Source organism: Mus caroli, unplaced genomic scaffold, assembly GCF_978045245.1.
Source record: "Mus caroli unplaced genomic scaffold, Mus_caroli_1 scaffold_8, whole genome shotgun sequence".
Taxonomy (NCBI): domain Eukaryota; kingdom Metazoa; phylum Chordata; class Mammalia; order Rodentia; family Muridae; genus Mus; species Mus caroli.
This window is the reverse complement of record NW_028227263.1, coordinates 141,407,860-141,431,514: the sequence shown is the minus strand read 5'-3', so window position 1 is coordinate 141,431,514 and position 23,655 is coordinate 141,407,860. Positions and strand designations below refer to the sequence as shown.

Below are 23,655 nucleotides of genomic sequence, written 5' to 3'. Positions count from 1 at the left end.
TGCTGCTTATAATTTTTGTTCGATCTTGTATCAACTGAGTTCTGTGTAAGAGAGCACCTTCATATTATAAAGTGAATACTAGCTCTGCTCCCGGTCTCCTTTTTGTTCAGCCTGCCCCCACCCCACCCCCATTCCAGGAAGGGTCTTCTCTCCCCAGTTAGACCTTTCTGGAAACAGTCTCATACACACACTGGAGATGTGTTTCCATGGTGATTCTAAATCCTGCCTACTTGGCAATGAAGATTAACTTTCACACAAAACTTCAAGGATGTCGAGCTGGCTTCATGGGCAAAGGTGGCTGCTGTGCAAGCCCATAACCTGACTCAACTTAAAATTCGATCCCAGTACCCACACGGGAGAAAGGGTGAATCAATGCCCCACACTGTCCTCTAACCCCCATTCACAGGCCATGCCCCTTTATACACTCAAGTATGTTTTTAAAAGTGCGTGTGTGTGTGTGTGTGTGTGTGTGTGTGTGTGTGTTTTAAAGAACAGATGGTCCCAGCACAACAAAGCAGGAAAAGAAGACAGCAGCTGAGGATAAGAGCAACACTTTTATTACACCTTTAATGACCATCTTCCTAAATCCTCTAAGCTCAGTCCTTCCTTCCTTCCTTCCAGAAGAACCTTTCAAAAAACAATGCAAGACAGCATAAGGGAGCAGGAACAATGTTTTTATTTGAAGAGCAGTGTGGACACAAGAAAGGATGACAGAAAGCAAGGGAGGGATCCAAGGGGCCAGCACGTTCCTCAGCAACCCCTGGGGGGGGGGGCTACCCAGAGATGGGCTGGCAGCCCAGGCCCAGGCCCACACAGGCCTGGCAATCCCTTAAGACAGTGCCTGGGAAGGAGGGAGGCAGGAGGCCTGGGGTTCCCACGGAGAGAATGCAAGGAGCCACCTGGTCTCACCGATCCATGCTGTCATCCGTAGGGCTAGAGAAACAGGTCTGTAACAGCTTTTCACAGAACTCCAGCTCCTCCTGGATCAGGGTAAGAGGGGAGTCCTGAGCACAGGGACAGACCTGCCTCCCACACATTCAGCAGCCAGAACACCCCTGTATTTCTGAACTACCTACCACCTTCCCACTCCGGAAGCCTGGGCTTTCCCAATGACCACTGCACCAATCATGATCACTTGTCCTGCTCGTGGGTTTCTGAACTCTAGAGATAAGAGTCTTGAGGCCTCCCAGACTGGTCAGTCTTCACATCAGCCCCCTAAGTTCAATCCCCATAACCCATTTATTGAAGGGAAGAACTGACTCCTACAAATTTTCCTGTGACCTCCACCTGTGCACTATGGCATACATGTGCCCCCCCCGCCCCCCACCAGTAATTAGATTTTTTTTTTAAAGTCCCATTTTTATGGGTATGGAGAAGGGTGTGTGTGCAGTGTGTGAAAACTAGAGGGCCCCAGAAGCCATCCACCTTGTGTGTGTGTGTGTGTGTGCACATGCATGCATATATGTTTGGGTATGAGTGCATCCATGTGCACATGGGTGTGGACACCAGAGGTTAACAAGTATCTTCCTCAACTGTTTTCCATCTCTTTCCCTTTCCTCACAATGCAGCCTGCCTGGCTGTCCTGGAACTCACTCTGTAGACCAAGCTGGCCTCCAACTCACAGAGGTCCACCTGCTTCTTCCCCAGTGCTAGGATTTAAGCTGTGTGCAAGCCTCCATCTCATTTTCCCAGACTCTACTGGACTGGCTACACATGAGCCCCAAGGGATCCCCTGTCCCTGCTTCCTGAACTGTGAACTCAGCTCCTGCTTGTACAGCAAGCACTTTGCCAACTGACCCATGTCCCCTGCCTCAAAAACTTGTTCCTATAGCAGTGTCTGTAGTAGTGAGAGACTGAAGACAACCTATACTTCCTACAACAGACAACTACATCAGGATTTCAATGAGATCACTTTAAGCTAACACAGTGAAAATGTAACTAAAACAATAAGAAGAGGTAGTTAAATCAATGAGGTAAAAAAGGCCATCCCCACTCTACACAGTAGAGCTGTGATGGAAGAAAAAAATTGTCACCAGGAGTGAGTAAAGAGAAAACCGTCCTGCTGGGCACAGGGGTGCCCAGCTTTAACCTCAGCACCAGGCCTGCAATGCTACACATAGGGACCAGGCTGGCCTCGAACAACAAATATCTGCCTGCCTTTGCCTCCCTGCTACCCTGTCTTTATTTTTGAGAGAAAAAAAAAATACCCAGCCTTGTCTTTATTTTTGAGAAAAAAAATTTTTTTTAATATACGGCTTGGTTTGTTTGCCTGTAGATGGTGGGCACCTCTAAGGGTGGAGCAAGGCAGACTTGGAATAATTCTGCTCAGGGTCTCCTGGGAGATAAATACAAATGCAGCATGTAGGGCCCCCACATTGTCTGCCTGAAACCAGGCCAGGCTGGTCTGCAGCATCCAGTGCTCTATGGGGACAGATATTAAGGTCACAAGTTCCTGGGATGAGGTCAGGATAGACAGCTGCTAGCAGGTGTCCTGCCTCTCCTAGTTACTGCTGACCCTCTGTAAACATCAGGTATGTCCACAGAGACACAGATGCAACAGATAGAGCATCGCTGATGCACATCTGCTATGCGTAGCTTTGCTAAAACCCACAGCGTTGAAGCAGAGGGTGCTTCACAAAATTGATGAGCAGAGCTGATGAGATGGCTCAGCAGGTAAAGTGCCTTCTGCCAAGCCTGATGACCTGACTTTGACTGTCCTGTGACCTCCACACAAGCACGGTGGTACTTATACCATGAACACTCCCACACATAAATACACACACCCACATACACCCTTACAAATGTAAAAAAGCAAATAATAGAGCCTGGAGAGATAGCTCGCTGATTAAGAGCAAGGGTTGCTCTTGCTGGGAACCTTGACTCAGCTCCCATCACCCACATGAGGCAGCTCACAGTTACCTGTACCTTCAGCTCCAGAGGCTCCAATGCCTTTCACTAGCTTCAAAAGGCACCACCCACCCACCCCACACGAGCACATACAAACAAAGACACTTATATACATCTTTTTAACTATGGAAAAGATTTACAATAACCACCTAGGTCCAGGAAGTAAGTATGAATGCTAAGTTAACTGTGATCACATATTACTTATCTGTTGAGTTTCCCATTCTTAGCTACAAAATTTACTCACCCATTTAACTGAATATTTAAGGATGTTTATTACTTTTGTGGTACATAATACCTCATCAGTGTAACTCTCCCTTCCCCACTGGCACAGCATGTGGTTCACAGTGTCAGATAACAGGAGAAAACACAATAGGGAGGGAGAGAAGGGAGGCAGAGGAAGACTGAGCCCATAGGCACAAGGCCCAACACCCACCCCACCTACCTGGTACTCCTCATGCTGCTGCAGCAGCTGGCAGCGGTGACGGAGCAGTTCCTCGAGGCCCAGCTCAGGCTCCTGGCATTCACGAACACCCTGAGGGAAATCTGTCACAAGGCTATGGGAGGACACAGAAACAGACCTTAGGACCCCATCTATAACAAAGACCACAGCCCAGCACCTAGCCCCTCACCACTGCTTCTATGGAGCCAAGGCCCTAGAGTAAGTCTTTGGCTCCCCATCTAGAAAACTGCTTCCCATCCCAGCAGTGAATATAAAGTCTGGATAGTGCCTGCAATAAAGTCAATGCTGGCTCTGCCATGGTCCAGGTGCGTCCAACTTTTGACACTGAGACACACTGTTGTCAGTTGTCATCTAAAAGATCATGCTAGAGAATCGTATGCTTGGATTATTTTAAGAAATCTTGGTTGACTGGTGGTGGCACCCTCCTTTAATTCCAGCACTCAGGAGTCAGAGGCAGGCAGACATTTGATCTTAAGGCCTGCCTGGTCTACAAAGTGAGTTCCAGGAAAGACAGGGCTATAAAGAGAAATCCTGTCTTGAAAAAAAAAAAAAAACAAACCAAAAACCGAAACAGAAACTGAAACCGGAAAAAAAAAAAAAAAAGAAAGAGAAAAAGAAAGAAAATCTTACAATGTGGGAGCTGGAGAGATGGCTCAGTGGTTAAGAGCATTGGCTGCTCTTCCAGAGGTCCTGAGTTCAATTCCTAGCACCCATATGGTGGGTCACACCTGTCTGTGACTTCAGTTCTAGAGTTTCTGACACTCACACACAAACATACATTCAAGTAAAACACCAATGAACATAAAATAAAGTGATTTTATATATATATATATATATATATATATATATATATATATAAATCTTACAATGCCTTTAAAGTAAGTTTACAATTCTGTATTGGGCAGCATTCTGGGGAACATGTGGACTAAGGTTAAAAAAGCCAAGAACACTAATTTGTTCTCTCTGTGAACTGTAAGAGGGGCTTCTCCCTCCCAAGAACTGTGAAGAGATGCACTGTGTGACCCTTGCACCTCTCTGGCCTACAATCTTTTTGTCTCCCGCAGGGATAGTTAGGGATAGTTCCAGTGCAGGGACCCAGTGTAGGAGCAGGCTAGTGCCTGAGCTGCTCTTTCTGTGGGAACCCATACAAGGCCCCCTCCTCCTAGGACCCCGGCACACCTACCTGCACAGGGCTCCAAGCACATGCTCATGGAAAGGACTGTGCTCTGTCCTCACAAGGGCCACCAGCTGCTGGACCATCCCCATGGAGCAAAGGGTTCCTGGGGGAAGAGCTGTGGGAGTCAGCAAGGACGTTCCCATACCACTCCCATGCGCCCCAGATGCCTTTCTCAGGCCATCGGCTTTCCTGTCACAAAGGCCAGCTCACCTTTGTGCTCAGGGTGGCCCACCAGCAAGTTCTGCAGCAGGAATGCTGACTTGACCTTGAGCTTCTGCACTTGCTGCTGCATGGCCCGCATCAGCACTGAGAATCCATCCAGGCGGAGGAACTGCAGCAACCCAGCCTCTTGCTCTCGGACGAGACCTGGAGGGAGAAGCAGAGCTCTGAGGTCCCAGTCACTATGGCCTTCATCATCACCACCACCACAGGCACCAACACCACTAGCGTTACCCCTCTCACCACCATCTCAGTTACTACAACTAACACCACCCATTCACTATTATCATCATTGCCATCACAGTCAGCATCAATTCTAGCACTACCATCACCATCAGCAGCACCACAATACCATAACCATTACTAAACCCATCAATATCACCATCATCACCTTGACCACCACCACCATTTCCACTAATAGCCATCATCCCCTGAACTATCACCATTACCACAGCCATGAACGACACCCTCACCACCATATCACTATTAGCATCACAACCAGCATTATCATTACTACGTAGTCACTACTTCCATTTACCAGCACTATCATCACAATCACCACCACCGCCATCACTTCAACCATCAGTAGTACTGTCACCATCCCATTGTCAGCATCATGACCACCACCACCGTCACCATCATAGAGCTCATCATCATAACCCGTATTTCACCCTCTTACTGCATGTAACTCAGTGGTTTTTAGCATGTTCACAAGCTATGCAACCATGGCTATCACTAACTCCAGAACATTTACATCATGCTGGTACCCAGTGGATGACATTCCCATTCTCAAGAAGTGTCCTCCTGCCTCTGCTACCACAGGTCTAGTTTCTTTCCCTATTGATTTGCCTATCTTGGATACCTCCTCTGAATGGACTCACACAACACGAACCTTTGTATCTAGTTTTATTCACTCAAATGTTTTCAAGGTCCATTCATGTTATAAATTCTGTAACTACTTCATTTCTTCTTACACTAGAGCAATATTCTATCTTAGAGGCATATAACTTGTCTTTTGCTACTTTGTGGGTTGTTCTTTCTTCCCTCCTTCTCCATCCCTTTTCTTTCACCCTTTCAATCCCCTAGCACTAGATAAGAGGAAAAAAGGATAGAGAGAAAAGGAAAGAGACCCCTGAATAAAGTCAGGGGTCCGAAGGGGGCAGGCAACGTTTTTGTTAAGACTACGTCCTGCTGATTAAGGCATTGCTGATTGGGGCAAGACTGATCTTTAGTGTAAGTATCTACTTTCTTCTTGTACCGTCTTCTTTCTGTGCACTGACTACTTAACACACCATGACCAACAGCAATCAACAACCACCCCTGCCTCTTGGAACCCTTGCATTTATAAATCCTCTGAAAAGTTCCCGAATTATAACCATCACACAATCACAGAAACTATCTGCACCTGGCAAAATCATGTCCCTGCTAAAGCATGAGGCAAATCACAGTCAGCTGCTATGGACAGTCTGAAGCAGCCCCATATCCCACACCTGGGATTAAAACAAAAACATATTCTTATAATATTTTTGTGTATAATATTTTGGATACCTCCTATGAATGGATATTTTTGTGGTTTTTAGAGAAGCCAAATTTCCAAAATTGCCTTTGTAGAGACAAAAGCACATGTTTGTGCATTATCACCTTTTTACTTCTCACATATACCCAATAGATAGGTGTTCTTGGGTTCCCAATTTATCTATTTGTTCATTCATTCCGTCGTTTACTTATTGTGGTCTTTTTCTGTTTGTGTACATGATACATATGTGTATCATGCATGTGGAACCCAGAGGGAACCCAGAGGTCGTGTCCGGTGTTGTCCAGAATCACTGCCCACCTTATTTACTGAGGCAGGGTTTCTCACTGCACCTGTAACTTCCCTGGTTATAGCAGGCTCAATTACTAGGAGTTCCAAGGACTACCAAATCTCTACCTCCCCAGCTCTGGGATTACAGCCCTAAGCCTCCATGTTTGTCTTGTTACAAAGGTACTAGGCATCTAAACCCAGGTTCTCATGCTTGCAAGCATTTTACCAACTGAATCATTTCCCCAGCCCTTATTTATTAGTTTTAAGATGAGGTTTCGTATGTCTCAGTCTGGCCTCCAACTTGCTCACACAACCAAAGATGGCCTGAGTTCTTCTTAGCCTTACTGTTTCCACCTTCAAAATGCAGGGATTAAAGGAATGCACATGTCTTAAATTCCCATTTAACAGACACGACAGCCAGGCTTCAGAGCATGTATGATCTTTCTTCCGAAGGCAACAAGGATTCTGAGAAGCCTTCAAGCAGGGTAACCAGCCAACCAGGGATGCATCTGCAGGAAGGTCAGCTCCAGAACAAGCTCCAAGCCTTCACTGCTCAGTTAGAAGCCACTGCAAGTTCAAGGCCACTAGGTACCTCACATGTGCCAAGTGTGACTAAGGATCTGGGCTGTCTGTCCCCTTTCAAGTTCATTGAAATATAAAGTCAACAACCAGAGAGGCAGTACATTTTTCCTCTAAACACAACTCTGTTGTTTTAGTAAAACTATACACCAACCTTTGGAAATTCTACACCTAAACTGAGATGTGCTGAGTGTAAAATGCATACCACAGACTTCTGAGACTTAGCATAACATAAGGACACAAAAGATCATTAATAGTCCATATGCAGGGGCAAGAGGGATGGCTCAGTGGTTAAGCTCTTAACTCTGGGCTGCTCTCCCAGAAGACTCAGGTTCGTTTCCCAGAACTCACGTGGTGGCTCACAATCACCAGTAAGTTCAGTCCCAAGGGATCCAATGCACTCCTCCTTCTCAAGAGCTGCGCACCAGGCATACAAGTTAGTTGTACAGGCACACATCCACATAAAACACCCATACACTCATAAAAAATAAATTTTAAAAAGTTTAAAAATCGAGAGGGACTGGAGAGATGGCTCAGAGGGTAAGAGCATCGACTATTCTTCCAAAGGTCCTGAGTTCAAATCCTAGCAACCACATAGCAGCTCACAACCACCCGTAATGAGATCTGATGCCCTCTTCTGGCACATCTGAAGACAGCTACAGTGTACTTATTTATAATAAATAAATAAATAATCTTTAAAAAGTTTAAAAATCGGTCTGTACCCACTATGTGCTCTGGAGCTGGGGTCATAGGCAGTGACAATTGCCCGATGTGGATGCCAGGAACACTGTTCATCCTCTGCAAAAGCAGTATGCTTCTTTTTTAAAAAATAAATAAAAACTTGCTGAGCCATCTCTCTAGCTTATTTTCTTTTTCAAGATAGTGACTTACTACTGTGTGCTGTTGGGCTGGCCTTAGACTCGGGATTCTCCTTCACCAATCTTCTACATGCTGGGGTTACAGGCCTGTGTTACCATGCCTGAACTTAATACAACATCATTTTAAACAAAGAAACGGAAAGACTTGGGGCTGATTCAGCAGTTAAGAGCACTAGCTGCTTTTGCAGAGACCCAGGTTTGGTTCCCAGCACCCATATGGCAGCTAATGACCAACTCTAACTACAGGTCCAGGAGACTGAATGCCCCTTCTGGACTCCGGGAGGTTTTTCTGAACTCTGGGGGTTGCATTGTTGTTGTTTGGGTTTTTGGTTTTTGGTTTTTTCCAGACAGGGTTTCTCTGTGTAGCCTTGACTGTCTAGAACTCACTCTGGAGAACAGAGTGGCCTTCAACTCATAGAGATCCACCTGCCTCTGCCTCCCAAGTGCTGGAATTAAAGGTGTGTGCCAGCACTGCTCCACTGTTTGTTTTTAACAGAAAACTGGTTGTAGCGGTGTGCACCTGCCATCTCAATGTTTGGAAATGAGAAGACTTCAGTCAGTCCAAATCCAAGGCAAGTACCAAACCAGCCAAGCTTATGTAGTGAGACTCTGTCTCAAAAAGCTGAGTCCTAGTGGTGATGGCGGTGGTGGCAGCTGCGGCGGCACATTCTTTAATCCCAGCACTCTGGAGGGAGGAAGGGGGGCAAACAGATCTCTGAGTTTGAGGCTTGCCTGATCTACACAGTGAGTTCCAAAATAGAGAAACCCTGTCTCAAAAATAAATAAATAAAATAAAAGATAAAAAGGAAAATAAAGCCAGGAGGTGGTGGCGCACACCTTTAATCCCAGCAGAGGCAGAGGCAGGCGGATTTCTGAGTTGGAGGCCAGCCTGGTCTACAGAGTGAGTTCCAGGACAGCCAGGGCTACACAGAGAAACCCTGTAAAAAAAAAAAAAGGAAAATAAAAATAGCAGGTCATGGTAACACATGTGACCCTATTACAAAAAATACCTCAAAATAAAACTAGATAAGATAAATAGATAACAAAATAGTCCAGAGGTAGGAGACATGAGGCAGCACAAATTCAACTGGCAAACACAGCCCGAAAGCTGTACCTCCAAAGCATAACTAGGAGAAGGATGGTCCTTGACCCCAGGGCTTGTCCACCTGAACATGGTCTGCATTTAGGGAGGGATCACGAGCACAGCTACATGAGGACGAAAGCCCTGACCCCAACAACTCTAAAACTAAGAATACTCTGGTCATTACCAGTCACCATTCCACAAGGACCATTGCTCACTTACCTCAGCCTCCATTCTCATCTACAGCCCTCACTCACCCCGCTTTCCATGAACCCTGCCTGAGCCCCCAGGTCTCCTCTGAAACAGGGAAGGCAGAATGGATGCTACTGCTCTCAACTGACAGCCAAGTGTCATCAACGCACTCCACACTTCTCCCGTTAAAAAAGCTACACTTACTCTGTGCTGAAAAGCAACGAGCAGCCGGGCATGGTGGCGCACGCCTTTAATCCCAGCACTCGGGAGGCAGAGGCAGGCGGATTTCTGAGTTCGAGGCCAGCCTGGTCTACAGAGTGAGTTCCAGGACAGCCAGGGCTATACAGAGAAACCCTGTCTCGAAAAACCAAAAAAAAAAAAAAAAAAAGAAAAAGAAAAGAGTGGCTAAGGTCACAGTATTTCTTCACAGCAATAAAAACTCTGGGACAATGGCATTCTGGAGAAGTCAAACCATGGGTGAGGGGGTGTGCCATGCAGGCAGGTCTGAGAGGTTCTAGGCAGTGAAACATCTCTGTATGGTTCCATTGTGATGGACGCATGTCATTAGAGGCCTGTCCAAACCAGAGTACACAATATGCTACAGATCATAGATGAGACAGCAATCTGGTTTATCAGTTGGAGCAAATGTAACTCTGCTGCGGTGCTGATAAGGAGGGAGGCAAGAGACCAGGGTAAGAGGAAATTCCTCTATACCTCCCACTCTGCTTTGCGGTGAAGCTAGAGAGCCTCAGGCAGGAGGACCAGATGTCAAGGTCATCCCTAGCTACAGGGCCAGTTCAAGGCTAGGCCTTGTGAAACTGTGTCTTACAACCGAGGATGGCTTAGTGTAAGAGCATTTATTGTTCTTCCAAAGGACGAAAGTTCAGTTTTCAGAACCTACAGCAGGCAAGTCACAGCCACCTGTAACTACAGCTCCAGGGGAGCTGATACCATCTTTTGTACACTACAGTACCTGCTTTCCCAAGTACAGGAAAACATTTATACACATAATTAAAAACAAAACACGAAGATCATTGCAAGTTTGACGCTTGCCTGGGCTATATCGGAGGTTACAAACCAGGTTACACAGGCTTACAGTGAGACTTTGTCTCAAAAAACAATGGGCCACCAAGATGGCTCAGCAGGTAAAGACATAGGCACCTGCCATCAAACCTGATAACCTGAGTTTAATCCCCGGAACCCAATGTTGGAAGGTGAGAACCAACTCTCACAAGTTGCCTTTAGACAACCACACTTATACTATGAGCACACATGCCCATGCAAAATGTAAACAAACAAACACCGTAAAAATCTAAAAACAAAACCAGATATGGTAGCACACACTTGTAATCTTGGTATTTGGGAGGCAGGGGGATCACGAGGCCTTGGCTAGATAGCAAGTCTGAGGTCAGCCTGGAGTACACAGGACTCTGTATGAAAAAGAAGAGGCAAGACTAGTGAGTCAGCTCAGAGGGTAAAAGCAGTCTCTGAAGTGCAAGGCTGACCTGGAGATCCTTAGGTCCCTCATAAAGGTAAATAAAGAGAGCTGACATTACAGTTGTCCTCTGGCCACCACAAGTATATGGCAACGGCATTCACTGCCCGCCTCTCCAAAGGCAGTGATGGCACACAGCTTTGACCACAGCACTCTGCAGTCAGAGGCAAGGGTGGAGGTGAGAGGAGAAGCAGCAGAAGCAGGGATCATGTCCACAGGAGGTGCCTGTCCCTGTCCCTTCCCCCACCCCAGGCCTGCACATGAATGACTCCAAGGACCCATCTCTGAGTCTTTCTGAAACCCTTTCTCTGTGCAAACAAAGAACCACTTACAAAAGTGAAGTGACAGGGCAACCAAGTCTGTGCCCTCACAAGAGAGGGCTAGGAATGCAGTAATGTCCCTGCCTTAGGCAGTAGGAGCCCACGTGACCAAGCCCTACCGGTTCCTAGCACAGAGCCCTGGAAAGCAGCCACATAACACCATACTATAAATCTACCCATGGAAGGGCAGACACCACTTGACTGTGCACTCTAAAGTGATATGCAAACTCTACTTCAGAGTAAAATGGCAGTGTTGTTTTGTAGCACTCCCACTGCATCTAGAAGACCCACCACGCCAGGGGGCAGGGCCACTCAAGCAACCTCAGGCTTCTTGCCTCAGTCCTCAAAAAGCTTCCTTCAGCAGCAGGCAACAAAAGACAGATAGCCAACAGCAGAGGATCTATGTGGGCTCAAAGACAGTATCACTACTACAGTCCACTGCCTGATGACCAAGGCCTCAGAAAGGGCAAAATCAAGAACTACATAAGTAGGCTGCTCTTGAGCCCTGACCCCCAGGAATGGTAAAAGATGACAGTCACTACTATGTAAAGAAGAAAGAAGACGAAAGTGGTCGGAGATCAGCAGAACCATCCAGATGATCTGTTACCAGGCACATACAAATGAGCAGAGGAAGAGAGGCTTTGTGCATGTCTGTATACCACATACACACACACATACACACACACACACACACACACTCATAAAAACATGCACCATGTACAAGAAGGGGACCAGGTGGTCTGGGACAGGAGCTTTTCACTACATAATCTTTGTACCTGTCAGACTCTGAACAATGTAACTTTTTATAGATTTCTGTTTTGTCTTCATTTTCTTTTCCCCTCTCCCTTCTCTACCTCCCTCTGCCTCCTCTCTCCCTAGATCTTATATAGGCCAGGCTAGCTTTGAACTCACTATATACCCAAGGATGACCCTGAACTTCTTCTGATCCTCCTGACTCCACCTCTTCACCTCCCAAAAGCTGATGAAGTTACAGGCATGCACAACCACACTTGCTTTATGTGGTACTTGGGATCAAACCCAGAGCTTCCTGTATGCCAGGCCAGCACTCTACCAACAGAGCTCTGCTTCTCATTAGCCTTGATCCTTCAACGTGTAGCACAAGCTGACCTCAAAAAAAAAAAAAAAAAAAAAAAAAAAAAAAATTGGCGGTGTTTGTTTGTTTGTTTGTTTTAGAGACAAGGTAGACTAGGCTGACCTCAAACTCAGAGATTCACCTGCCTCTGTGTCCTCAGTACTGGAATTAAAGGCCTGAGTCAGGTGACCTCAAGTTTCCAGGCATCCTCTAGATTAGCTCCCAAAGGTTGAATCACAGATGTGTATCAACATTCTCAGTACCCTATATTTTCAATACTATTGAATGTCTTCATTGGAGGCACAGGGTATTTAAGACACATTCTCCCTGTAGACCCCAGGCTGTCCTAGAACTCACAGAAACCCTCCTGCTTCAGCCTCCCATTTACCAGAATTATAGGTGAGTTATCATGTCCACCTTATTTAATGTCTTTCTAAGAAGCAGCTGGGACTGAATAGGCTGGAGGGACAGGTCAGCAGGTAAGAGCATGTGCTACTTCCAGAAGACCCACATTCAGTTCCCAGCACCCACAGCAAGTGGTTCCAACCACCTATACCTCCAGACCCAGGGAATCCAATGCTTCTAGCATCTAAGGGCACTCATGTGCATATGCCTACACACAGAAACAAACACATATACACAGAACTAAAAATAGTTTTTAGATATTCTTTAAAAAAATTAAGAGAGTCTGAAAAGATGGCTCAGCAGCTAAGAATACTTATTGCTCTTTCTGAGAGAACCTGGATTCAGCTCACAACCACCTGTAACTCAAGTTCAAGGAGATACAATGCCCTTTCTTGCCTCCTCCAAAGGAGGCACTGTATATGTGTAGTGCACACATATATATGCAGGCAAAAAACTCATGCACATAAAAAAACAAGATACAAGTAATAAATCTTAAACTCTTAGACGAAAGCATCGCAGGTTCTTCACTATGTGGCTCCAGATCTGGGTGTAGCAGATTTAGTCCGCTTCCCTACCCTAGGGCTAGGTTATCCTGTGTCTGTCTCTTCATGTCCCTAATGTGGGTGTTACTTCCCAGAGGCTGCCCTGCTCCAGACCTCCTTCCTGCCTCGGAATCAAATCCTTTACCCCTGCTTAAAGGCCTTTCCTACCCGAGCCTTCCGTGTTTTTCCCGCCAGCTTCTATGCCCCAGTAGCATCTGACATCCACGGTGAACAAGCACATGGAGACCAGAGCTCAAGATGCAGAGGAAGGCATCTCCTTCTCTCCTTCTTTCCAAAATCTAGCTTTGTAACCCATTTGGATCTCAAATTCATGGCAATCCTCCTAAGTCCTGGAATTATAAGTATAGGCAGCCAGGCCTGGTTTTACATATCCCAGTCAGACTGGGGGTGTGTGTCAGTTGGTAGTAATAGGATGTTTTCCTGGCTTTCACAGAACCCTAGGTTCTACTCTCAGCAGCTCAGGAACCACGCATGCTGGTGCGTGCCTGTATTCCCGGGCTCTGGAAAGATACAGGCAGGAAGACGAGAAGTTACAGGTCATCTTGTGGTACAGAGAGAGTTCAAGAGTTCAACCTGGTCTGTATGAGATTCTGTCTCAAAAATGGAAAGAAGTCAGAAGTGGTGGTGCACACCTTTAGTTCCAACACCTGGAAGCAGAAGCAGATGCTCTAAGCTCAGTGCTAGGTAGTTCCAGGACAGCCAGGGCTACACCAAGAAAACTGTCTTGAAAAAAAAAAAAAAAGAAACAAAGAAACAAAGAAAGGAAAGGAAAGGAAACACTCAACCTTGCAGAGATGAATAAGGAGTCCCTGCATGTCCTTGTGAGCCTACTCCCAGGTGCATACCCCCAAGACTCCCAACCCCTGCTCACAGCAGCCCAACAGCCAAGAGGCTGAGACAACCCAGACTCCCACTGGCAGATGAACAGATAAACAAAATGTGCTGTGTCAATGTGAAGAAATGTCATTCAGCCATAAAAAGGAATGAAGTACTGACGCATGCCAGAACAAGGATGAACACTGCACTCGCTGAAAGAATCCAGAAGCAAAAAGCCTTATGAGGCACACACCATTCAGTTTACAAGAAATGTCATGAACAGGCAAGTCCTGAGACACATTAAACAAGTGCCTGCAAGAGCTGGGCTTAGCCGGGCGGGGGTGGCGCACGCCTTTAATCCCAGCACTTGGGAGGCAGAGGCAGGTGGATTTCTGAGTTCGAGGCCAGCCTGGTCTACAAAGTGAGTTCCAGGACAGCCAGGGCTACACAGAGAAACCCTGTCCTGAAAAAACAACAACAAAAAAGAGCTGGGCTTAGGGGGACACGGGAGGGACTGCTGGATGTGATGAATGTTATGAAGTTGAGAGGGGGTGAACAACCTTGTGCATACACTAAAAAAATACTACACTGTGCACTCTACAAGGATGGATTTAGCTGGGCCTCAGGACATAGGCTATAATTCAACCTACTTGGAATATGGAGGCAGGAGAATGACAAGTTCAAGTTTTGCTTAGACTGTACAGTAAGTTCAAGGCCAACCTAGGAAAACGTAACAAGATCCTGCCCTCAAACAGAAAGGTAAAGAGAGTTGGAGGTGTGCTTCAATATACCATATACAAAGCCCTGGGCTTGATCAGCAAAACCCCATAAACTAATCTTGGTGATACATGTTTGTAATCCCAGCACTTCAGAAATGGCAGCAGGAGAATCTAAAGCATTTGACTGTAGGAGAGATACTACAAGACTCCACCCTTCCCTTAGATATTCTACCCAACTTCTGCTGGGGGAGGGAGCAGGAGGAACCATACTCCTCAGTGTGGTAGTTATTGGTAAGTTGCCCTTGCTTTGGCAAATAGGCACTCACCTCATGAAACCATCCCTAACTAAATGTAGTGGATCAAATAAACAAAACAACGAAAGAGACATGAATGAAAGTAGGAGGGAGACTTGTTGACAGAAAATTTCCGTGAGTTTAATGCAAGCCTGGTCTATAGCTAGTTACGGGCCAGCCAGAGCTACACAGTGATAGCCTGTCTCAAAAAAAGAAAGAAAGAAAGAAAGAAAGAAAGAAAGAAAGAAAGAAAGAAAGAAAGAAAGAAAGAAAGAGAATTTTATGGTCATTTGCAGCTACAAAAAGAGTTCCAGCCTGGTCTACATGACACATTGCCTCTTAAAAACAAAAACAAAAACAGCAACATATATAACTTATATTATGTAATATTACGTACAATATTATGTAATATATAATTGTATATATTTCCTATATAAATATGTACACACACACTGAGGACCTGAATGGTAGAAGGAACTACATACACAAAATATATAAATTATAAAAATAAACCAAAAACCAGCTAGTGCTTTAACACAATGATTTTCTTTCTGTCCCCGAGGTGGCACCTAAATCTTCACTACGTCTGCCCACGCCTTGGTTCCCTTGCTTCATAGCTGTGAGGGCAGAGAGCATTCACACAGAGCCACCGCAGCACTCACCGAGTGACTGCCCTGTCTGCAGAAGAGAGCATTCACACAGAGCCACCGCAGTACTCACCGAGTGACTACCCTGTCTGCAGAAGTGCTGCTTGGTTGTTGAGGGTTTGGGGTTTTGGTTTTTTGTTTTTGTTTTTTGTTTTTTTTTGGCTTGTTGTTGTTGTTTTTCGAGACAGGGTTTCTCTGTATAGTCCTGGCTATCCTGGAATTCACTCTGTAGACCATGCTGGCCTCGAACTCAGAAATCTGCCTGCCTCTGCCTCCTGAGTGCTAGGATTAAAGGCGTGCACCACTACTGCCTGGCTAAGTTATAACTGGTCAATGTTCCTATGTCTCCAGTTGGTGGAGACCACAAACACAGCTCAGTATCCCACAGTATGTAGGATGATCCCCAAGGCAGAAAACCAACTGACCCCAAACATGGACAAGGACTCTGATACGTATGAGAAGCTCAAGCTGGAACACAAGGTCATCTATCACCACTATCAGGGTCTAATTAGTATCTGGCTCTGACTTCACTACTCCGGCTCCTGCACCACACAGAGTCCCAACAAGAATACAAATCAAAAAGTAAAGGAAGCACCCCAACCTTTGCTCCCCTGTGGATCCAGCAAACCCCACCCCTGTGGTCAACACTGGCCCCAGGCCCTCCCCTGAAATCCTGGAACACTCACAGGAAATGGCGAAGAGAGCCTTGACTCGTACCGTGTCGCAGGAGTCCCGGTCGAGCAGCCGAAGTAGCTTGCGCAGGGCACCCAAGCCCAACACCTGCTCCTGGATGGCTGCAACATTCTGACTGCATGTGCCGATGAGCTGTGCTGCTCTCCAGCGCAGCCCTGCAGCCCCTGCCTCCAGGTATCGACCCACCAGCAGATGCATGCCTGACAGCTGGCAGAAATCTACGGACAGGAGAGGAGAGAAAACTGTCAAAGCCCCCAATTCACAGGCTGACCTCTTACTCCTTAGAATTTAGAGACAAGGTTTGAAACAGGGCATTCATTTAGAGACAGGGTATGAGAAGAAAGGCTGATGAAAAGATTTGGAAGTGAGGCCGGTCTGTAGCTAAGGCTCAGTTGGTGGAGTGCCTGCATAGCCTTCATAAAGTCCTGGGTTTGGGTCTTAGCACCACATACAATAGACATAGTGGTACACTCAGCACTAAGAAGGAGGCAGTAAGATCCTAAGTTCAAGGTCATCCTCAGCTATGTAGAAGTATTACGTCTCCCTGGTTTACATAAGATACTGTCACAAAACAAGAAATTGGGAGGAAGTGGGGGTCATGCCTATTACCCCAGCTACCTGGAAAGCCAAGACAGAGCAGGGTATACCAGTGCACTCCTAGCACTTGGGAGGAAGAGGCCAGTGCACCTCTGTGTGTTTGACTCCACCAGACTGATATATATATATATATTATATAGTTCCATTCCAGCACAGACAGCTGCATAGTGAGATTCTGTCTAAAAAACAAAACGCTGAGACAGGAGGATTAAAAGTTCTGCATGGACTTCAGAAGGAGTTCGAGGTCAGACTCAGCAACTTTCTGAGACCCTGCCTCAAAGCGCAAAATGCAGAGAGGGCTAGCAATCTAGCTCAGTAGAGTAGGCTTGCCATACTCAAGAAGTTCTGAAACCTGGAGGTGACACTGCAAAATATTGTAAGTGTCCTGAATGCTGCCCAGTGCTGGCACAAGCCTGTAATTCCACCACTTAGAAGGTATAAACAGGAGGACAGTCACAAATTCAGCGTCAGCTAGGATGTCATAGACTGTCTGGGCAGTAGTGTGCACGACTTTACTCCTGGCACTCAGAGGAGGCAGGCAGAATCTCTGAATTCCAGGACAGCCAGAGCTATACAGAGAAACCCTGTCTCATAAAACCTCCCTCCCAAAAAAAGTAAAACAAAACAAAAAAATTAAATAAATAAAAGAGATGGATGCTACATAATTATATACTCAAAATGGTTACTTCTGTTTTGTGACGTTTTAATATTTACATATTTATTTATATTTATTAGTTTTGTGTGTGTGTGTGTGTGTGTGTGTAGGCATACACATGTTATGTACGATTTTAAAGGTCAAGGCTCTGGGAGGTGTTTCTCTCTTCCCACCATGTGAGTTTCCAACTTGAACTCAGGTCACTGGGTGGCAACACTTTTTCCCACTGAACCATCTCACTGGCCCATTTTGTGATTTTTTTTTTTTACCTTGATAAATAAAAGTAAAGTTTTAGAAACTCGGCCTGGTGACACACACCTGCAATTCCAGCACTGGGGGGAGGAAAAAAGAAGATTAGGAGTTCAAAGCCAACCCCAGGTACACAGCAAGCATGAGGGTAGCCTGGGCTGCCTGAGAATTTGTCTCAACAACAATAACAAAAAGAATGTGGGGCTTGAGGAATGGCTCAGTGATTAACAACACTTGCTGTTCTTGTAGAGGACCCATTTTCGGTTACCAACTCCCACATAGGCAGACTGTAACTCCATTTCCAGGGGATTCAAAGTTCTTCTCTAGCCTTTGAGGGTACCAGATATGCATGTGGTGATACACACAAATACATACATGCAGGCACTCACACATAAACACAAAACGCCTTTAATCCTAGCTCTCAGGATGCAGAGGCAGGGGGATCTCTGTGGGTTTGAGGCCAACCTAATATGTATACATAGTGAGTTCTAGGCCAGCAAGGGTAACACAATGAGAACCTGTCTCAAAAAAGGGGGAAAAAAGGGCTGGAGAGATGGCTCAGTGGTTAAGAGCACCGGCTACTCTTCCAGAGTACCTGAGTTCAATTCCCAACAACCACATGGTGGCTCACAACCATCTGTAATGAGATCTGATGCTCTCTTCTCCTGTGTCTGAAGACAGCTACAGTGTACTCATATACATTAAATAAATACATACATACATATAAAAGGAAAAAATGGGGCGTCTATGGAAAGATGGTTTTGTGGTTAAGAGCACCAACTGCTCTTCCAGAGGTCCTAAGTTCAATTTCCAACAACCACACAGTGACTCACAATCATCTGTTATGGGATCCAATGCCCTCTTCTTTAAGACAGCAACAGTGTACTCATATAAATAAATCTTTAAAAAAGAAGGAAAAAAAGCTGGTTGTGGTAGCAAATGTCTTTAATCCTCCTTTAATCCTAGTACATGAGACACAGAGGGAGGTAAAATACACAGAGGCAGGTAAAATACCTGTGAGTTTGAGACCATCCTGAACCACAGAGTTCCAAGCCAGCTAGGTCTACATAGTGAGATCTTGTCTCATTTAAAAATAAATAAATTATATATACATACATACATACATATGAATGTGACCTACAGAATGCACCTTGACCATGGATACTTCAATGTCATTCCTTACCCTAGACCTACACATGTCCATCCCACTCCTTTGACAGGAGGATGTCTGTCTGTTCTGATCACAATAGCACCATCCTACCTCAACCTTTGCACTAGCTATTCCTACTGCTTTGAATGCTTTTTGTAAACCAGGAATACCCCATGATACACCCTCACTCAGGTCTCTGATCAAACACTGTACTTCAAGGCGGCCTCAGATTACTACTCCATCCCAAACCACCTCCCTTCCCTTGAGAGAGTAAGCAAATTAGAGAGTAAATATCAGTCCCAGGACTCATCAGGGAAGTATCAGAACAAATCTGTCACCACAGGGACTTGGTGGGGTATGAGGAGGGCTTTGTTCCTGTGCTAATAGAAAGGTGAGGCTGGGAAGAGCAGGTGGTTCAATCCAGAATAGGGGAAAGGGCAGAGCCAGACAGCATGTGGGACAGCCTGGGGAGTGCTGAGGGAAGAGGGTACCTGCTGCATTGTCCATGTTCTCGCACAGGTCTGCCAGCAGCTCTAGTGCGCCTTCACGCTCCTGCTGGTCAGTGGCCAGCTCAGCTTCGCCAGCCATTGCGGGTGTGGCCTGGGACAGGACCCGGAGGCAGTTCTTCATCTGCTCCACCTCCTCTCTCTGGCCCCGGAAGGCGGCCGACATGGCTTCCTGCAGCCATTGGCGTCTCTAGGGAAGAAGGGAGAAGGATGGGGGGAGAAGATGTCTCTCAGTGATTGCCCAGGGAGTGACACTAATAGGACAGCCAAATGCAAAGGCTGATGGCTCTTTCCATCAACAAGTATCTAGGAGACGTCTTGGGGGAAGCACAGGAGTCTCTCATTCTATAGTGCAGTCTGGCTTCCAGCTCACAGCAGTCTTCCTGCCTCAGACTCCCAAGTGCTGGGATTAACAAGCAAGAGCCACCACACTCAGATGTTTACACAGGGTTTTTTTTTTTTTTTTGGTTTTTCGAGACAGGGTTTCTCTGTATAGCCCTGGCTGTCCTGGAACTCACTTTGTAGACCAGGCTGGCCTCGAACTCAGAAATCCGCCTGCCTCTGCCTCCCAAGTGCTGGGATTAAAGGCGTGCGCCACCACCGCCCGGCCACAGTTTTTACTCATAACTTCTTTTCTAGGTACTAGGGAGTCAGTTCTGAGACAGACTGGTTAGAGAGAACAAAAGTGTTGTTCAGAGTGTATGCAAGACAAACACAGAGAGAAGCTAGAGGGAAAAAAAAACATGTAGTGTGACAGGAGATGGCAATATGACAAGTGCTATAGATTAAGCACAGTGGAGGATCATGGGAGTAGAAGTTGGCCTGTAGAACTTAAATGGGGTCATCTTGGAGAGTCAGCTGTCAGCAATGAAATAGGCCAGGGAATAGCCAAGCAGATACTAGGAAGAATATTCACGACAGTGGCAATCACCAACAAGCCAAGGTGGCTGAAGCAAGGTTAAGTGAGGGAAGAAAAAAGTTGAGGAGAGAGAAACACCTCAGGAAAGGAGCAAGTTGGATCTTATAAACAGATGTAAAGGCCTAGATTCTGCTCTGAATGAAGTGGGTGGAGCTGCGAAGGGAGTTCTCCCGAGGAGAGGTAGAGAGGTGGACTGAGAAGCATAAGAACAGGGACAAGAGCGCTTACTAGGATTCTAAGTAGTCCATGCAAGAGAAAAGTTTATGGAGCAGATTTCAGTGACACATGCTTGTAATCCCAGCATGGGGTGGGATGGAGGCAGAAGCAAGTTCAAGAACAATCTCAACTGTGTGTCAGTGTGAAATATGGCCAGATCCTGGACGCTGGGTGAGCTAAGGGAAGAGGGGAGAAAGAGGAGTCAGGCTGATACAGCGGTTCTGTCCTCAGCAACAAGACCCGCCCCGTTACCCAAAACATGTCAGGTTTGAAGATCAGCTATACAACCGGGGGCTGTGGTGAGCTGGATGATTCTGTATTGTGACAAATGTCCTGAGAACTACATGAGGTTTAGTATCCCTGGTCTGCACTTGCTACCAAGTTGGAACAAGAAGGGCTCTCCAGCCATGCCAACTGTCGTCTGGAGAAATTAAAAAAAAAAAAAAAAAAAAAGAGCCGGGCGTGGTGGCGCACACCTTTAATCCCAGCACTCGGGAGGCAAAGGCAGGCGGATTTCTGAATTCGAGGCCAGCCTGGTCTACAAAGTGAGTTCCAGGACAGCCAGGGCTATACAGAGAAACCCTGTCTTGGGGGAAAAAAAAAGCCAGAAAAGATAGAGACTGGGGAGAACAAGAGATAACAAAACAAAGGAGTCCAGAGGAAGACCAGAAACTACACTGTCCCCCAAAAGGGCGCTTCAGGAGGACTGAAATGGCTAGCATACACCTGTAAGCCCAAGACTTTGGAGGTGGGGCAGGAAGGTCAGGAGGGTAAGGTCATTTAGGCTAGCCTGGTCTGTTTGAGACCGCAATCTCAAAACAGGAAAGAAAAGGGGAAGAAGCTGTAAGGCTTTGAAATCACGCTCATGGACAAATTTGGGCAAACTACCTCATTGCTCTATGCCTATTTCCACCTTGTACTATAAAGATTTAATGACACAACATGTATAAATTATTCTGTAACTTAACTGAATTACTATAATATTCTATGTATCGTAAATGTCAGCTAAAAAAAATTACATGCAAAATTCCTATCAACCTTTAAGACAATTCTGTCAGGTTTTATTATAGCTATTCCAAATTCATTGATTTAAAAAAAAAAATCAGAGGCAAAGAAAGAATGTGAATTGCCCAACCAAGGTCATGGTTGGCAACTGGCCAAACCCAACTATGCTGTGTACAAGTCAGTATAAACTGGAACATCAGAACTGCCTGATGAGACATTATCATTACTATTATCACCATCAATTCAAAATGAACGAACACTTGAGGATTCGAAAGATTAAATAATATACCCAAGGTCACACTTGTGGAGACAAGGCTGAATCAAGTTCTGCCTGGGTCTAGAGAACCCTAGCTTGCTTTTTAACTTTTCACTCATCATGAGACTGACTATTCTGCTTCCCAATACAAGGCTGCGATCAGACACTTTACAGCTGACCTTCACCCTATCATGATGCCACATTTAGACTCTAGCTCACCACCCAGGAAGACAACAGCTTGTAGCTCACTAAGCCACTCTCCCCAAGACACTTAGATCCCCAGGACCCTCACCCAACCTTCTTAGTCCTCATACTTTACCTCCTCGCTCATGGGTTCTGGAGGGGGGTCTGGCTCCTGAGAACCCGCAGTAATAGCCATCTGCAGCAGGCCTTGGAGGTTCCGTGGAGGCCGGGGGTTGCCTGAGCCCCCCGCCGAGGAACCACTGCCCCCTGACGAGCAACCCTGAGAGGCCGGAGGCAACGCAAGAGGGAGGCGACTGCCCCCTGAGCCTTTGTCTGCCATGGACCTTCTGTGAAGGAAGAATGTGTTTAAAGGAAATTGATGGTCACCGCTGAGGCAGCAATGGTGTCCGGATGGGTCGACTCTTGAAGGTCTGCTGAGAAGGTGGAGTTTTGAAGGTGTTAGGAGTCTTTTCATGATCCCAAACCATTCTGCCTGCAACCACCTTAGCCATAGCCCCCTTTCCTTCCTTCATACTAACAGGACCCTTGCCCAAATCCAGATGTCCCTCCTTACTCCCTAGCAACAGGCCCCACCTACTCCCTGGCAACGAGCCCCCCCAAGCTCCCCAGCTTGCATCCTCGTCTCTTAGCAACCCCACTGCCCCGCCTCCATGGCAACAAGCCTTCTCTCAGTCTCCTTAGCAACAAGTCTCCTCCCGTGTCTTTTAAGAGGGGCGCCCCAATGGGGCTGATCTCACCTTGCCGGGTCTAGAGCTGCCACCACGCCTAAAGATAGACTAGGCTGCACCTGACTCTATTGGGCGCCGCCATCTTTGCCGGAAATACGCAGTTCTCACACGGAAGTGCCTCACCCCAAGCTGTTTGCCCAGTTCTAAGCAGCACCTCTTGGCAGATGCGGCACTTAGCTCCGCCTCTGTCGACTAGGCCCCCACCTCTTTCTCATTGTCACGCCCCTACATTTCGCGCTTTTGTTATAAGCCCCGCCTCCTAGCTTCTCTGTTTATTTTTGCAAACAAGGGACTTTCATGGCGAACTCCTCCCCTCCCAGACATAGGCCCCGCCTATGCCCATATTCCCCGCCTCTTTTCTAGGCCTTTCGGCCTGTCCCAGTCAAGTCACGCCTCTTAGTACCTGGAACTTCAGCTTGTCCTGTTCGGCCACGCCCCTGCGTAGGCCACGCCCCTTCTCTGCTGCTGCTCAGGCGGTTTTGTTCCTCACTCAACTGATTTTAACTGCATTTGCTCCTAGAGTCTCGGGATATCGCCCCTAATATCCCACCTTTGTAACCTGAGATTCGGGCTCACTTTTTTCTAGGCCTCAGTTTCCCCATTTATTACCGGTTTCAGTGTGGAATACTCTGTGTGAGTTGTGTATATATCTTCATGTGACTATGCATGGTGTGTGGGAAGTCCCATATCAACGTCAGCTGCCTTCCACCTTCGATCTTCCAATCATTTAAAAAATATTTTTAGAGTTATTTATTTATTTATTTATTTATTTATTGGGTTTTTCGAGACAGGGTTTCTCTGTGTAGCCCTGGCTGTCCTGGAACTCACT

General features: G+C 46.4%; 1 protein-coding gene across 2 annotated transcripts; it reads right to left on the bottom strand.

Annotated features, from left to right (window-relative positions):
- Positions 1–653: 653 nt before the first annotated feature.
- Hspbp1 (HSPA (Hsp70) binding protein 1) lies at positions 654–22,996 on the bottom strand. Of its 2 annotated transcripts, none has more exons than XM_021167017.3 (8): positions 22,836–22,996; positions 22,214–22,508; positions 19,484–19,688; positions 16,335–16,559; positions 4,755–4,910; positions 4,551–4,647; positions 3,350–3,461; positions 654–980 (listed from the first exon to the last, which is right to left on the bottom strand). In XM_021167017.3, the coding sequence occupies exons 2-8, from the start codon at positions 22,415–22,417 to the stop codon at positions 906–908; spliced, it is 1,074 nt and encodes a 357-aa protein (XP_021022676.1). In that variant the 5' UTR covers positions 22,418–22,508; positions 22,836–22,996; the 3' UTR covers positions 654–905. The 2 variants fall into 2 exon arrangements, with proteins under 2 accessions (XP_021022676.1, XP_021022677.1); XM_021167018.3 differs by having other exon boundaries at positions 22,214–22,511; positions 22,836–22,994.
- Between the last annotated feature and the right edge of the window lie 659 nt (positions 22,997–23,655).

Bases quoted from the DNA above. Each gene is read 5' to 3' on its own strand.
- Hspbp1 (XM_021167017.3), bottom strand. From the start codon at position 22,417: ATGGCAGACAAAGGCTCAGGGGGCAGTCGCCTCCCTCTTGCGTTGCCT. The intron at 19,689-22,213 runs GTAAAGTATGAG...CTTCTTCCCTAG, and splicing joins CAGAACCCATGAGCGAGGAG to AGACGCCAATGGCTGCAGGA. The intron at 4,648-4,754 runs GTGAGCTGGCCT...CTCTTCCCCCAG, and splicing joins GGGCCACCCTGAGCACAAAG to GAACCCTTTGCTCCATGGGG.